This window comes from Terrapene carolina, unplaced genomic scaffold, assembly GCF_002925995.2.
Source record: "Terrapene carolina triunguis isolate 2854851 unplaced genomic scaffold, T_m_triunguis-2.0 Scaffold69, whole genome shotgun sequence".
In the NCBI taxonomy this organism is placed as follows: Eukaryota; Metazoa; Chordata; order Testudines; family Emydidae; genus Terrapene; species Terrapene triunguis.
Window position 1 is genome coordinate 38,271,737 of NW_020664420.1, and position 16,172 is coordinate 38,287,908.

The window sequence follows — 16,172 nt, forward strand, 5'->3', positions numbered from 1 at the left end:
TGAACAGAACAGGTAATCATCAAGTGATCCATCACCTGTCGCTCATTCCCAGCTTCTGACAAACAGAGGCTAGGGACACCATTCCTGCCCAGCCTGGCTAATAGTCATTGATGGACCTATTCTCTATGAATTTATCTAGTTCTTTTTTGAACCCTGTTATGGTCTTGGCCTTCACAACATCCTCTGGCAAGGAGTTCCACAGGTTGACTGTACGTTGTGTGAAGAAATACTTCTTATTTGTTTTAAACCTGCTGCTTATTAATTTCATTTGGTGACCCCTAGTTCTTATGTTATGAGTAGTAGTAAAAGACACTTCCTTATCTACTTTCTCTATACCAGTCATGATTTTATAGACCTCAATTATATCTCCCCTTAGCTGTCTCTTTTCCAAGCTGAAAAGTCCCAGTCTCATTAATCTCTCCTTCCAGGAGGCTTTCCCCTGTATCTGCCCTTTCTGTGCTACAAGAACTCTAGCTGCATACAGTCAGTGGAGTAGCAGCCATCAGAACAGCAGTATAGTGAAAAAGAAAAGAGACTTTTCTAAGAGCTCTATCAATCTCTTTGTTCAAATTGTCTCAGGCAAAATGTTGCTTTATAGAGTTGAATATTTCTCTTGGTGCAAGGCAGTGCTCCAAGTTAGACCTTGTTAGAATGTCTCAGAAGCAAAGAATACCATATCCATTTGGAAGGACCACCATGAAGGAAGAGAAAGCCTGAAGAACTGCACCTCCCCATGTGGACCTAGCACCTCTCTCAGTGCTCAGGTTTCTCAAGGCTCTCCATAGCCCTATCCTTCTCAGAGTCACACGTTTTTCATTCATTCCTTTTTCTTTGTGAAAAGACCATAGGGCACTGAGGAGCTCAGTGAGAATCAACTTCCTCAGCAGAGTTAACATAGTCACTAGTCTGATAAAACAGGATTCCTGTATTTCTTTCCCTTTCTGGGACATGCTTCAAATGAGCTGTTTTCATAAAAGTAAATCTTCTAGGTTTTTAACAAAGAATTTGAAGACTCCATCAAGAACTGCTTCTTCTGTGATTGTCCTCGAGGAAGCAAAGAAAAACCTGGGGTAAAGTTCACAACAAAGACAAATGGCAGGAGAAAAGGAAATCCTACTGGCTCTCCTCCCTGTCAAATGGAAAAGAAAGGAGGACCAAGGCATCACTAGAAAACTAATGGACTGCAGAACCTTTTAAAGTTCGATCCTTAGGCCAGCAATGTTAGATTTAAAATTAACTTAATTTAAAATCTGCAAAATTAATAGATTTAACCACTTGATACTTTAAAAATACTGTATTTCTAAACTAACATTTTAAGTAAATACATTTCTATAACATCTGAAATTTGTAAATGTATTGCAACTTCTTTACAATTAAGTCCTAATTAGCAAATATAGATAAACAGTTCTTTTACAAGTATGGTAATAATCTCTTATACATCTAATAGACAAGAGTTTCTGACAAAAATAATTTTTAAACTTCTACTTTTGTTATTTTCTTCAGCTTACTTAAGGAATTGTTTTAATGAATGTTTGAACAAGAGAGTTTTCACTGGGCAGTTTTTCACATTATCATCTTTTGTACAGACATTTTTTAACAATATTGCCATCTCTTAGTAGAGGTGTCATCTTTCTGATGAGGTGTAAAATAGAAGACCTGACCACTTCTTGTAACATAGAACTTTGCATAAGAATTGAGTTGTTAACTCAAGGCCAACTTTCCTCCGGATCTGATATTCTTTACTTCTATGGTATTCTTTATTAAAGTGTTGTGGAATGTTGCTGTGCACCACCCAGAAGTGACTGCATCTGAGTGATGGGTGAAGTGATCCCTTCTCCATCTGATGTACAGGATGTTGGTGTCATTATTTAATATTTGTAAAATGCTTGGATATCCTCAAATGAAAGGTGCTATAGATTTGTGCAGTATCATCATCAATATGAATATATATCAAGCTGAAGCTTCACTTAAGCCGTGGGAATTTCAAAATGTAATACTAATCTTTAAGGGAAAGAATGCATGCTTACTTAGGCCATGTCTACACTACAAACTTTGGTTGATGAAAGTTACATCAGCGTAAAGCCCCTGCAGTTGGTATATCACTCATGCCCTTGACTGTTGTCTCCTTGTGTAGATGCTGTGTGTACTCAACAGGAGTGCTTGTGTTGGTACACAGTGTGGTGCACCAAGGGCAAGTATCCCTTGGGTGTGCAACTCACCCTCATCCAGTGCACTGTCTTCTGGGAAATTTTGGCAATGCATGAGGAGGCAGAAAAGAGTCATTCAGGGTGACAGGAAGCAAGGGGTTAAGTTCCCATTATGCAACTTTCTACATCCCCATATACCATCCAAATCGCATTATTTTCACACCTTTTTTAAAAAAATCCCACAAACCCACATGGCACTTTTCGCTGTCTGCCATCTCTGACAAAAGCATGGAGCCTGCACAGCTCTGCACTACTGTCATGAGCATTGCAAATACAGGACGAACTATCCTCCAGTATTTGCATAGCTGCAGGAAGAACCGCAGCAGCAGGGGACATGACAATTTTGTAGAGGACAGACTGCTGTGGGGCATAATGAAAACCAATTCAAGATTGTTGGGGGCATTCACGGAGCAGCTGCAGATGGTGGAGCGCTGCTTCTGTGCCTGAGAAATGAGCACTGACTTGTGGGATTGCATTGTAAAGCAGGTTTGGGATGACAAGCAGTGGCTGCAGAACTTTGGGATGTGAAAGGCCACATTCCTGGATCTGTGTGCCAGGCTCACCCCAAATCTCCAGCACAGGGACACCAGAATGAGAGCTGCACTGACAGTTGAGAAGCAAGTGATCGCACTGTGGCAGCTTGCAATGCTGGATTGCTACCAGTCAGTAGGAAATCATTTTGGAGTTGGAAATCCACAGTAGGGCCCATTGTCATGCAAGTGTGTAGGGCCATTAATAATCTTCTGCTGTGCAGGACTGTGGTTCTGGTAACATACCAGATGTAATGGATGGATTTGAAGCAGTGGGGTCCCCAAACTACAGATGGCAAGCATGTCCCTGTTTTGCCAACAGCCCACCTTGCCAGAGAGTACATCAACAGAAAGAGCTACTTCTCTCTGGGTATGCAAGCACTGGTTGATTACCAGGGAAGTTTCATCTATGTCAATATTGGCTGTTCAGAGAAGGTGCATGATGCTCACATCTTTAAGAACACAGGACTGTTCAGAAAGCTGCAGCAGGGACTTTCTTTTCTGACCAGCGGATTACCACTGGCAATGCTGAAATGCCAACAGTGATCGTGGGGGACCCAGTCTACCTCTAACTACCCTGGCTCATGAAGCCGTGCACCAGCCACCTTGACAGCACCAAGGAAAGATTCAACTAATGTCTCAGCAGGTGCAATATGACAGCTGAATGTGCTTTTGGTAGACTCAAGAGACTCACTAGATTAGATCTCAGTGAGAAAAATATCCCAAAGCTTAGAGCTGCCTGTTGTGTCCTACCGGTCTGTCGCATCTTACGCGCATTTAACATGCGCGATTTCAACTTTACGCGGTCGGCAAAAACAAAAACAAAAAAACAAAAAAGAGAAAAACAATAGTTTTAATACTATACCTGTAGTGCGGGCGATTTCGCCCGCCATTGAACTCAATGGGGTTTTGGCTATACGCGGTTTTCGCTTTACGCGCTAACCGCGGAACGGAACCCCCGCATAAGATGAGACAGACCTGTGCTTATCTGTGAAGCAAAAGGGGGAAAACTGCTGCTGGGGTGGAGGTGGAATGGCTGTCTGCTGAGTTTGAACAACCAAACACAAGGGCAATTAGAAGAACTCAACAAGGAGCTATATGGGAGAGGGAGGCCTTGAAAGAGCACTTTAACAGTCAGCCCCAGTAATACGGTGTGGGGGACTGTGTTCTACTTAGCACTGAAGTTTTGGGTGCTGTTAGGAATTGTGTGGTGCCTAATATACATTTATGAACATAACACTGTCTGTTAATGCACCTATTAATTTTGCAGTGCTTGCTGTACATTTATAATTATTAAACTGTGTTTGTTGCTGATTCTAGGAGTTCTGTCGCCCTGAACAATAACAAGTAGTGGGTGTTTTTTAATTAGTGCTAGACATTCTGCAGCATATGTTGTGAAGTAATAAAGAGGAATTATTTTCCAAAAAATAGATTTTCATTGCGTATCAAAACCAGTGCAAAAAAAACAATGTGCAATTAAAAAGCAAATACAATTAAAACTTCCATAATAAATTAACGGAACAGATTCTAACACAGGGAAAAGAACAGTAATGTCCATTTCAGTTACTTTTGCCTATATATAAAGCAACAAGTCTCTCAAGGGCAGGGCATGTGAAGCTGTGGTTGTCCTCAATGTCCCCTGGGATGGAGTTGGAGGATTAGGGATGCGGCCCCCAGTGTCACATGGAAAGTTGGGGAGGTGTAGGGAAGTGCTAAAATGGAGTTCTCTATTGACTGCAAAAGGAGGCGAGCCTATGATTGTTAAGCCTGTAGGTCAACAAGACTCTTCAGCCATTTTTGTTTGCTGCCAGAGAAGCCCCATTATGTCCTGATGCATCTCCCTCTCAGACTCCTCGGCCTATCTCCTGTCTGCTCTTTCCCTCTTCATCCTGTCTGAAATATTCACGCTCCAGGCCTTCTGTTCACAGTCCAATGCAATACTGGCTTGCAGGATCTCAAAGAACCTCTTCCTGAGTCCTCTTTTTTTCCCTCCTTATCTGGCTAAGGTGCTCAGTGGGTGTGGAGGGGGAACCCCTCCAGGCCACAATGGCAGCAGCTACACATAAAACACACCAGTGTATAGTCAGAACAGAAAGCGAACGGTTCAGAACTCCCTTCCCTAGCTCCCCTAAAGTTTAAGGCATGCTTATTGACATTTCAGCTTTTGGAGAGCCAATGCACACCGCCACTCAGAGCTCCAGCCATGGTGACAACGGCCCAGCAGGGTCATGGGTTGGAATAAGGAGGGAATTGTTGGGTTGCATGAAACAATAAAATTTCAGCCCCTATTTCCATGTGTATCAGTGCAGGGCAATGGCCCTGAGTTTTGGCACTATTTTCCACAGGCGGTGGTGATTTTGGCTGATACCCTCAGAGTGAGGGTAACAAAGGCACAGAGAGTACAGCCCATGTTGGCATCCCGAAGCCACATGGGCCCATAGGCACCCGTTTACTGCAATGGTGCCAGCTGAAGAAATCGCAGACTGATGTGGGGAAAGTGTCTTCTGCAGAGGAAGAAATAAGGCTGCCATCTCTAGAAACTTTTGGGAGAGGATTGCAGTGTATCTCCATGAAAGTTTCATTGAGGTCTCTCAGGACGATTCAAGGGAGATCCCTGCATACATCAACAAACTGCTCTGCATGGCCCCACCTAACTGTACACGGGAACGAAAAGCAGATAATAACAATACCTCTGTTTGTTGTACCGCTACTTCTTCTAGTACGAGCAAATTAATGAAAATTCATTACCTGTGTCCTGCTACACCGGAGTCGTGCACCACCCGTACATTTAAACACTGTAATGGGAAATGCATTCACATGCTTACCTGAGATTCCTCCCCCTGCATTGGGCTCACCCATGGTTGGCTGGTGGGACTGACTAGACTGTGGGGGAGTCTCAAACAGATTCTGGCTTGCGGCAATGCTCGACTCCCTGGTTGTATATCCCCATCCTCCTCCTTACCATTCACGGCAGGGGGTCTGTGACTCGGATTCCTCAGAGGTATCCATGGTGCTCTGAGGGGTCCTGGTGGGGTCTCTACCAAGTATAGCATGTATCTCATTGTAAAAGTGGCAGGTCTGTGGCTCGGCACCCGCACCAGAATGATTGTTGGTCTCCCTGGCCTTCTGGTGTGTCTGTTGCAGTTCCTTCGCCTTCATGCAGCACTGCTGCTGATCCCTGTCAGATCCCTTCACCTGCATCCTCCGTGCAATCTGCTTGTAGATGTCCATGTTTCTATGACTGCTTCATAGCTGGGCCTGCACAGCCTCTTCTCCCTACAGGCCCAAGAGATCCAATACCTCCTGTCTACAGGCCAGAGCACATCTGGAGCATGTAGCCTGCATGATCGGTTGGGCAGTTGCAAACCAGGGAGAGCAGCAAGGTGTGCTCATCAAGCTGGACAATCAGGAACAAGCATTTCAAAAATATGTGGGGGCTTTAAAAGAGGAGGGGGGTGGCTTCCAGTATCCATGACCTGTGGACAGTGGAGTTCACCGTAGTGACCAGATTGGTCACTGTCAGGCATTGTGGGACAGTTGCTGGAGGACTCTGAGGGTTGATGTAGATAACATGGTGTCTACACTCACACTGCATCAACCACAGTACGTTGACCATGACTCAGTGCCATTCAGAGGTGGTGTTACCGTATTGTTGAAATGGGGTGCTTACATTGGCAGGAGACAAAGTTGAGTGTACAACACAAGGCAACATATGTCAGCCTAACTTTGTAGTGTACAGCAGGCCTTAGTGAAGTATTCTCATTGCAGCTATAGCCTGCCAGAGTGAACATTAGGCTTGGAGCTCTGGGTTCTAGTTCCGACTGTGCTACAGACTCACTGTGTGATAATGGGTAAGTCAGTTAAACTCCGTCTTGGTTAACCTATCTGTAAAATGCTTACCAACCCTTGTTAAGCATTTGAGATCTACAGAGAAAAGAACAGAATATAAGCATAAAGTCTCATTATTGCTCATGTGACCAAGGTGAGCAGGAACTGACCCTGAATGTTGACTAACAGACTTGAATGCTTGAGGCTGATGAAGACTAGAACATTTTGTTAAAAAGTAAGTGGGGAAATGTATTTTTATAATCATTGTCTCACTCGTAATGAGCTACAGATTATTTGGACTTAAATCAAGTTTATGCAAGACATTTTAAACAACAACAATCAGTTTTTGTTACCTTTCATTTTAATTACTTTGGGCTGAAAACATACTGTGGGTAAACTTCTCTTTTAATGCCAGTTGTATATTGTGATAACGCAATTACACTGATCAACTTGAAAGTGTTTTATAAACAAACTGATATGCAAATGATCCACCACTGAAGTGTAGCCACCTCAGGCAAGCAATGCATTAACCAGAAGCTGCACTATACCACTGTTTATGACAGAAAGTAAAGACAGAGGAAACAGCAGTGGAAATGTATGTAGAACTACATAGTACATAGTTATCCAAACTTGAATTTGATGAAGACATCAGCGTTAACATGCCTACATAATGCTATATATGAATGAATCTATTTTCTTTCCCTAAAGATAACAACTCAGACCACAATGGAGATGCTGCATTCCTGATAATATATAGAACCAAGAATTATAATAGTTAAAACAATGGGCAGCTGAATATAAACAGATGATTTGCCAAAATTCGGAATATTTTTTCTTTAAATTTGTTTTACGTATCTACCACCACAGAACTATATGCTTTTAATTTTTCTCTGTAACCAGGTCGGAACTGAACAATGTTTTGTATGGGTAATAATTCTGTAATATCCAACCTCACTTTAGTCACAGAATGTAAAATATGTACAAGTGTGGGCATTATTCCTCTGGCATACTTTTATAGAACATAGTGACAAAAGTTAAAGGGAAATTTGAATTTGGCCCAAAATTTAAATGCTGTAAAAACAAGATTTTATAAAATCTAAAAACAGAAATATTCTCACTTTTTAAGCATTTCAATGAAAACAGTTGTTTTCAAGTAAATGAACATTCATCTGCAGTGTCTGACTCCAAAACGTTGCAGAACCAAGAACTTAAAAGTCAAACTGACTTCACTGATTTTCATTGTTCACGCTGAGAGAAATGTAAAAACCAAGCAGAACATAAGTTATGAAAATTAAATTGCATTTTTAAAATACATTTATTTGTAATAGCCAAAGGAGTTATTGGTAACATAGGTAAAGGAATGTATTTGTTTATAACATATGTTTTTTAATCAATATTGTCCCTTTAAAAGGACACCAATTTGAAAGCAAGACACTTTTTTTTTTTTTAAGGAGAGAGAGAGAGCGAGAGTTAAAAGCACTGTGGAGAATTGTATCTGCCCCAAGTTTTGTAGGTTTTACAACCACATTTTCTTATCCTTTAAAATGTTTTTCTCCCATGTTGCTGTGTGAAACACCCAGACAAACAACAGGGGAAATTGACTAACTAGCTATTGCCCCAGTCCTGCTCCCATTGAAGTCAACAACAAACTCCCATTCATTTTAAGGGTGCAGGATCAGTCCCCTCTATGATGGAAACAATGAAACTAAATATACACAGAATGCTATGAAATGTATAAAGCGAGTAAATATACCACAGGAAATTATTTTCCCTGTAATCTCTTTCACTTATATGAATCTTATGTGTTTCAAGTGAAAAGATTTCAGATAGAAGTGTGATTTTTAAGTTGATAGTGACCTTTTAATTTCTAAGTTATCGTGTACTGTCACATCATTACAGCATAAGAAGGTAACTAAACTTAAACTGTATCACAATCACAACCTCCACAGTCTCCAATCACAACCTTTTGAGTGTGATGACACCATGAACAAGTAATTCCTACAGACCCTCCAGGGTTATGAAGAGAAAATGCCAGGCCACTTTAATATAAATCAAAGACTATTCCTAAAAACCAAACCAAACGAAATACAAAAAGGGAAAAAAAACAGCAAAACCACATTATATAATAAGCCTCCTAACTACTACATCTAACCTGTAACACTTCACATGCACATTGCTGCAATGCACACCTTAACCACTGATGGCTGGAATCAAGCCATAGATTTCCAGCGAATGAATCCACAGACTAAAGCCATCTGTTGAACTACTTCAGCAACTACTACTAGCCATACTACAGTCATGTCTGTCCAAGATGTACTTACTTGTGCATTCATGTACTGTATATATGGGTGGTTTTTGTTTGTTTGGAGTGGAGTGCATAGGTGCTGGAACTAAGGGTGCTGCTGGACCCCCTGGCTTGAAGTGGTTTCCATTATATAGAGCAGGGGTCTGCAACCTTTCAGAAGAGGTGTGCGAATCTTCATTTATTCATTCTAATTGAAGGGTCAGTGCCAGTAATACATTTTAATGTTTTTAGAAGGTCGCTATAAGTCTATAATATATAACTAAACTATTGTTGTATGTAAAGTAAAGAAGGTTTTTGAAATTGTTAAGAAGCTTCATTTAAAATTAAATTAAAATGCAGAGCCCCCCGGACCGGTGGCCAGGACCAGTCAGTGTGAGTGCCACTGAAAATCAGCTCACGAGCTGCCTTCCGCACGCGTGCCATAGGTTGCCTACCCCGATATAGAGGGTTTACAATTTGGTTCAATGGCTCTCAGCACCTCCACTATAAAAATTGTCCCAGCACCCCGTGGAGTGTTAGAACTGAGTATTAGTCCTAGTAAAATAATCCAGCAGAGGGATGGGGAAACAGGCTTTTAGAATGAAAATCCCCGCTGTACCTGCCTGGAGACCAGAAAAGCCTGGCTTTACTAAATCTCGCCCCCCCGCCCATCCACCAGTATCATGCATCCCGCAGCTTTTGGAGGGAGGAGCACAAGGTTGACATACACCCATCTCCCTCTGGAAAGCTACTGCCCGCACACGCGGCCCACGTGCATTCGGGGCGCGTCCCCGCTGCGCTCCATGTGCCGAGAAAACCGAGCTCCCTGGGTCCCCAGCCCGCGGCCCCGAGCGCCGCCGCTCCCGGCTTTGGCCAGCCTCTGCGCGGACTCGGTGCCCGGCCGGAGGGGCTGGGATCATCTGCTGCTGGAGCGATGCCGTGGGCACCAAGGCAACGGCTCCCTGCGGCTGCATCCTCCCCGGCGCATCTCTCCGCAACGCCGGGCGGCGCTTCCTCGGCTCCCTGGAGCGGGGCAGCTCTGCCAGCCAAGCCCCCCGGCGCGGCCGGCCGCCCCCTCCGGGGCAAGGGGGGAGGGGACAGACCCCACTCGGCCCCCGCCCAGTGAGCGCGCCGCACCTGGCACCTCGTCCCGCCCCCCGCCTTTACCTTGACACTGGTGTGGCTGGTCTGGGTCTCCGCCTCGGCGCTGCTGCAGCAGCGGCGCGCCCCGGCCCGGCCGGCGGCCGCGGGCTCCCTGCGCTCCTGGCGGCGCGGGCCGGGGCAGGGCGGCGGCTGGCGGCTCTGGTAGGCGAGCACCGAGGGGATGGAGTCGGCCGCGTCGGTCTTGACGAAGAGGCCGTGCAGGGTGGCGGCGGTGCCCTGCGAGAGGGCGGCGGTCTGGTGGGGGGAGGTGGACTCGTCCGAGTCCCGGCAGTAGATCACACCGCTCTGCGAGACGTGGATGCTGGGCGCGCAGCCCATCCCGCTCCCCCCGCCGGCCCCGAGCCACCAGCGCGGCGCGGCGCGGTCCGCGCCCAGCCCAGCCGCAGCCCGCTGGGGGCCGCAGCCGCCCCTGTGCAGCTGTGCCTCGGGCACCGCCTGCCGCCGAGCCGCCGCTCGCTGCCTGTGGCGCTCGCCGTGCCGCTCCCTCCCATTTATCTCCTCGCTCGCCCGCCGCTGCCTCCCCGGCCCCCTCCTGCGGGGCTCGCGGCGGGCCCTCTTCTCCGCACAGCCACAGAGCAGCGAGGCGGCCGCTCCTCCCGCGGGGCATCCCCCCGCCCCCAGCCCCGGCTGCTCGCCTCTACCAGGAGCCCGCCAGCCTCCGCTCCCGTGCCGCGAGCCTGGGGTCACTTGTGGCGGCGGCCGGAGGTGCCTGTATAGCTCCCCGGCGCGCCCCTCCAGCCCCGTGCACCGGCCCAGAGTCGGCAGCCCCGGGTCAGGCTCTCTCTTCAACTGCAGATTAGCATGCCCAGTGCACCACACTACAGGACACCCTGCTTTGCGGCGTCTCTTGCTCAGCTCTCTTGTGCTCTTTGATTTTAGTTTCCCTTCCAACCCCCCCCACCCCCAATGTCCCCTGGAGTCGCCTCCTAAACCTTTCTCTGCAGCTGTGACAGCCCCCTCGCCCCTGGGCTCTGCTCCCCGGCCCGCACTACCGTGAGCACTTTAATAAGCCCAAATGCTCGGTGTTTCTCTTGAACTCCTGCTCCCTACTGCTGCCCAGCCACTGCATCCTGGTGGTGATGCAAAACAAGAAGACGTTGTCTCCTTGGCAGATCTCCCTCTCCACTTTTTGTATTCTTTCTTTTCCCACCTCCGCTGTTACTACACCTGCTGCTACTAGTGTCCTTGGCAGCATTAGTGCGCTGGGACTGTCCTCAGAGCTGCTACAAATAAGATAGTAGGGAGCAAGAATGTACTTTAGACCTCTCTGTCCCCCTTCAGCATCATCTTATTAACACTATTTGTATGGTTTCGCTGGACTAGATACAGGCAAAAAGCTCCTCAATCAAGACAGAGAGCGATTTGTTTCCTAGGAACGTTATGTATATAAACCTTTTCACTCCTCGGTAGGTCTCCTTACCTTAAAGATTTGTTCTAAAATGGGCCAAGAGAAAGTCCTGATTCTCTAAAAGGGTGGATCTTGTAGTACTGGTCAGAATATTCATAAAAAGATTAAGGTAGTTTGCAGGATTCAAAATGGACCCATTTCTCATTAAAAATATTAATCAAAATCATGTTGGTAAGCAAAGAAATCCTGTAATAATTTCATTAACACTTTAGTACAAATTTCAATCATAAAAGGCATAAATATGAAGAATGTAGAAAAACTCAACAGGTTTTGGGGTTTTTGGGCAAATACATTCTTTTTTAAAAAAACAAAGGCTATTTTTCTGTTTAAAAAAATGAATTCCAAACATTTTAATGAACTCTGATATCTTGGCCTATGCATCTGCCACCTCCTCCCCCATCCATGCTATAATAACCAAATTAAGGCCCTGTTCCGGTGAAGGACTTGTAGAAATGATTAACCTTATGCACTTCGAGTAATTTCCTTAACCTCAAGTAAGGTCAATGACCTGTGTAAATGTTTGTAGGAGGTAGGTTTAAATCACTTGATTTTGAATGGCAAGTTTTAAATCCCATAAGATTTATGAGTGTCACCCTAGTGGTTTGCTTACTGCATAATAAAGCTTTAATCTGCTGCTAATCAAAAATTGACAGACCTCTCAAGTCCTTTTCATTCATAGATAAAGGTCAGAAGGGACTAATGTGGTCATCTAATCTGACCTCCCAATATAACACAAGCCATAAAATTTCCCCAAAATAATTTCTGTTAGGACTAGAGCAAATCTTTTGGGGAAAAAACACATATCTAATCTTGATTTTAAAATTGCCAGTGATGGAGAATGTACCATAACCCTTGGTAAATTTTGTCAATGGTTAATTACCCTCACTGTTAAAAATTTACACCTCATTTCCAGTCTGAATTTGTCTAGCTTCAACTTCCAGCTGTGGGAGGTGTGTATAAAAGGCTTGCGGAGGCTAAGCTTCCCCCAAAAAAGGTTGGCCATGCAGGAGGACAAATGCTGCAGTTGCAGTGCAGGTCACCTCCCTTTGGAGGCACGCCAGCCAGCCACCTTTGGAGCACCAGAAGCTTCCTAGAAGTGGGAGAGCCACCAGTGCCTGAACCATGGCCCCCACCCACAGTCTGCCCCAAGGCCCTGTCCCCCCTCGGTCTCTTCCCCCGAGGCCCCACTTTCGCGCTGCCTCTTCTCCCAAGGCCTCCTGCCACCGCCGCTCGCTCCTCTCAGCCCCAGAAAGGAGCGAGGGTCAGGTAGGCAGGGCCTTGGGGGAAAACGGCAGAGAGGAGCGGGCAGAGCAGGGGTGGGGCCTTTGGGAAAGAGGCAAAGTGGGGGTGGAGCCTCGGGGCAGGGCCACGGTCTAGGCACCAGTGGCCCCCCACACTTCTAGGGAGCTTCTGGCACTCACGCGCCGCCTATGCTGCCAGCCATTGGCTCTTGTTATATCTTTGCTGGATTGAAGAGACAATTATCAAATTTTTGTTCCCTGTGTAGGTACTTACAGATTGAGATCAAATCGCCCCTTAACCTACTCTTTGTTAAGCTAAATAGTTTTCCAATCCTTTAAGCACGTTTTCCAATCCTTTGAGCATCCTTGTGACTCTTTTCTTAACCTTCTCCAATTTATCAATATCTTTTGAATATTGGACACAGTATTCCAGCACTGGTTACAGCAGTACCAAATACAGAGGTGATATAATCTCTCCACTCCGATGCAAGAGTCCTCGGTTTAGCTCTCCTTAGAATGATAGCTAAAGTGTGAACATACTGTTTCCCCAAATCTGATTTTTTTTCCCAAGTGTTGTTATAATTCTAGAAACAAGGAAGTATTATTAGTGCAAGAATTATGGTACAGAATGCTGGAGACAGCTGGTTTGATTATACTGAAAAAAGCCCCTTTTTATTTCATTTCTTAAATAGAATGTAATATTAATAAAGTGTGTACATGGATAGTCTTGGAGACTGAATTCTGCTGTTTATTCACAACCAGGTAAAGCATGTGTGAGCAGTAACAGTGGAAGCTTCCCAACCAAGATGCTTTCACCTAAAGGGTTGATCTGTATGCAGATTCACTTAGTCTGAGGCCTCTTTTGCCGCCAAGATTGCCAACATGTGGAGGATGATTGTGGCAATGAAGACTCTTGTTCACTAAGAATGGGACTGAGACCACCAGCTGATTTCACAAAGGCCACTAAACTGCTGTGCGACTGTTTCTGGTTACTATTGACCTATGTTGGATTTGGCAATCAAATCCATTAAAAAGTTTTGATTTTTCAATAGAACTACATAAACAAACTTCACAAACTGGGCCTTAGCTCATATGCTATGTATGCTGCATATCTGTTTTTTGCACTGTGCTACCACATTCTGATGATTCACTCTGGGAAAAGGCATGAGAACAAACTAGACTGTGGAACTAATGAAGTGGACCACACTTCACTATCAGAGCACATTGCTTTTGTTGCTTCCTATCCTCACTTTTGGGATGGTATGCAGATTGCAAGTGTAACACGACAGACCCCGGTGGTCGGCAGGCAGGATTGAACCTGGGACCTCTGGAGCTAAATGGATGAGCCTCTACTGCAGGGGTGGGCAAACTTATTAGCCCAAGGGCCACATCTGGGTATGGAAATTGTATGGCGGGCCATGAATGCTCACAAAATTGGGGTTGGGGTGCGGGAGGAGGTGAGGGCTTCGCCTGGGGGTGCAGGCTCTGGGGTGGGCCAGAAATGAGGAGTTCAGGGTGCAGGAGAGGGCTCCAGGCTGGGGCAGGGAGTTGGGATGCGAGGGGGGAGAGCTCTAGATGGGGCTGCGGGATGAGGGGTTTGGGGTGCAGGAGGGTGCTCTAGGCTGGGACCAAGGGGTTCGGAGGGCAGGAGGGGGAACAGGGCTGGGGCAGGGGATTGGGGCACGGGAGGAGGTCTGGAGTGCAACTTCCAGGCAGCGCTTACCTCAAGCATCTCCTGGAAGCAGCAGAATGTCCCACCTCCAGCTCCTACATGGAGGTGCAGCCAGGCAGCTCTACGTGCTGCCCTGTCCACAGGCACTGCCCCTGCAGCTCCCGGTCGCAGCAGCATGTCCCCTCTCCAGCTCCTATGCAGCAGCGCAGCCAGGTGGCTCTGCACACTGCCCCGCCTGCAGGTGCCACCCCGGCAGCTCCCATTGGCCGTGGTTCCCAGCCAATGGGAGCTGCGGGGGCAGCACTTGGGGCAGGGGCAGCATGTGGAGTCCCCTGGCCGCCCCTACATGTAAGAGTCAGAGGAGGGACATGCCGCTGCTTCCGGGAGCTGTGTGGAGCAACCACAGCACCCGCAGAGCGGGGCAAACCCCTGACCCCACTCCTCAGCTGGAGTGTAGCAAGCCCCGGACCCTGCTCCCCAACCGGAGCTCGACGGACGGATTAAAATGTCTGATGGGTTGGACACGGCCCATAGTTTACCTACCCCTGCTCTACTGCATGAGCTAAAAGCCACATGGCCCTTAGCTAAGGCTGTAGCAGACTTGTTAATCTCTAAGTGGTCTCGGTGCCACTAGATGGGACAGAACATCACACCTGGGAGGTGTGTGGGTTACACAAGCTCTTCTGGGCAGACACCTTGCCTTCATACCTGCCTATAACCACCTAGTAATTAATTTTGTACAATATATAATTAATATATTACACCGAATAATAATTAATAATGTTCATAGGACATTTTAAATGACATTTTATTTGTTCCTTATGTCTACATTTCTTTTAAACCTATTTTGATTTTAGTTTCATCTCTGATAAACAGTGTGGCTACATTTTCTGATGGGGAGAGTTGGGAGTTTTAGTGACTTGCCCAAGCTTACACTTGAAAACTGTGGCAAAGCCAGGAATAGAGCCCAAATGGCCTGACTCAGAGTCCTATGCTTTAGCCACAAGATCATCATTCCCCTTCAGCAAGCTGCATTCAGAATAAGATTAGCTACGAAGGCCTTTTGATGGCTATGTCTTGGGTTTAATACCTATTACATAATAATGTAACTCTCATATATTCAGCCAAGATTTTACAGTATTTAGAATTTTAATGTATGCTTTGCAAGTAAACATAGTATTTTGAATCTTCAGACAGTTTGATTAAAATGTCACATCAAACCTGTGTTTATATTGTTCAGCTGTTCAGTCAACTTTTATAAATCAGCATAAATGACTATGTCTTTATTTCACCAGTCAATCAATATCTAGGTTTCCTTGACATTCTGAAGTAGACTTAGGGCCCCGCCCTGCTACAATCAAAGTCTATCAGAGCTTTTGCCATTGATGTTAGTGAAAGAAGGAACCCACCTTTATTCTGAATCTGCTTCTGCAATTTTCTTACATGAGTATCCCGTACTTGTATGATTACTCCCAATTCATGTCACAGGATATTTCATAGGAGTCAAAGTTGCAGGACTGACACTTTTTCTAGGTGTGATTCTGAGGATGCTATTGATTTCTGCCTGACGAGGAAGTTTAATAGATTCATAGACTCCGAGACCAGAAGGGACCATTGTGATCATCTAGTCAGACCTCCTGTATAGCACAGGCCATTTAACTTCTCCCAAAAATACCTAGAGTAGGTCCTTTATAAAAATGTCCAATCTTGATTTAAAATGGTCAGTGATGGAGAATGCACCACCAAATTTGGTAAATTGTTGTAATGGCTAATTATGCTCACTTAAAAATGTCTACCATTTTCCAGTCTGATTGTGTCTAGTTTCAATTTCCAGCCAT

At 45.7% G+C, this 16,172-nt stretch overlaps 1 protein-coding gene across 1 annotated transcript in view; it reads right to left on the bottom strand.

Moving 5' to 3' along the window:
* PDE8B (phosphodiesterase 8B) overlaps positions 1-10,331 on the bottom strand; it is a 144,239-nt gene extending 133,908 nt beyond the window's left edge. Inside the window, exon 1 of the mRNA XM_029910918.1 lies at positions 10,017-10,331. Within this exon, the coding sequence (XP_029766778.1) occupies positions 10,017-10,331 (315 nt within the window). The remainder of the gene's footprint in view (positions 1-10,016) is intronic.
* Positions 10,332-16,172: the final 5,841 nt, after the last annotated feature.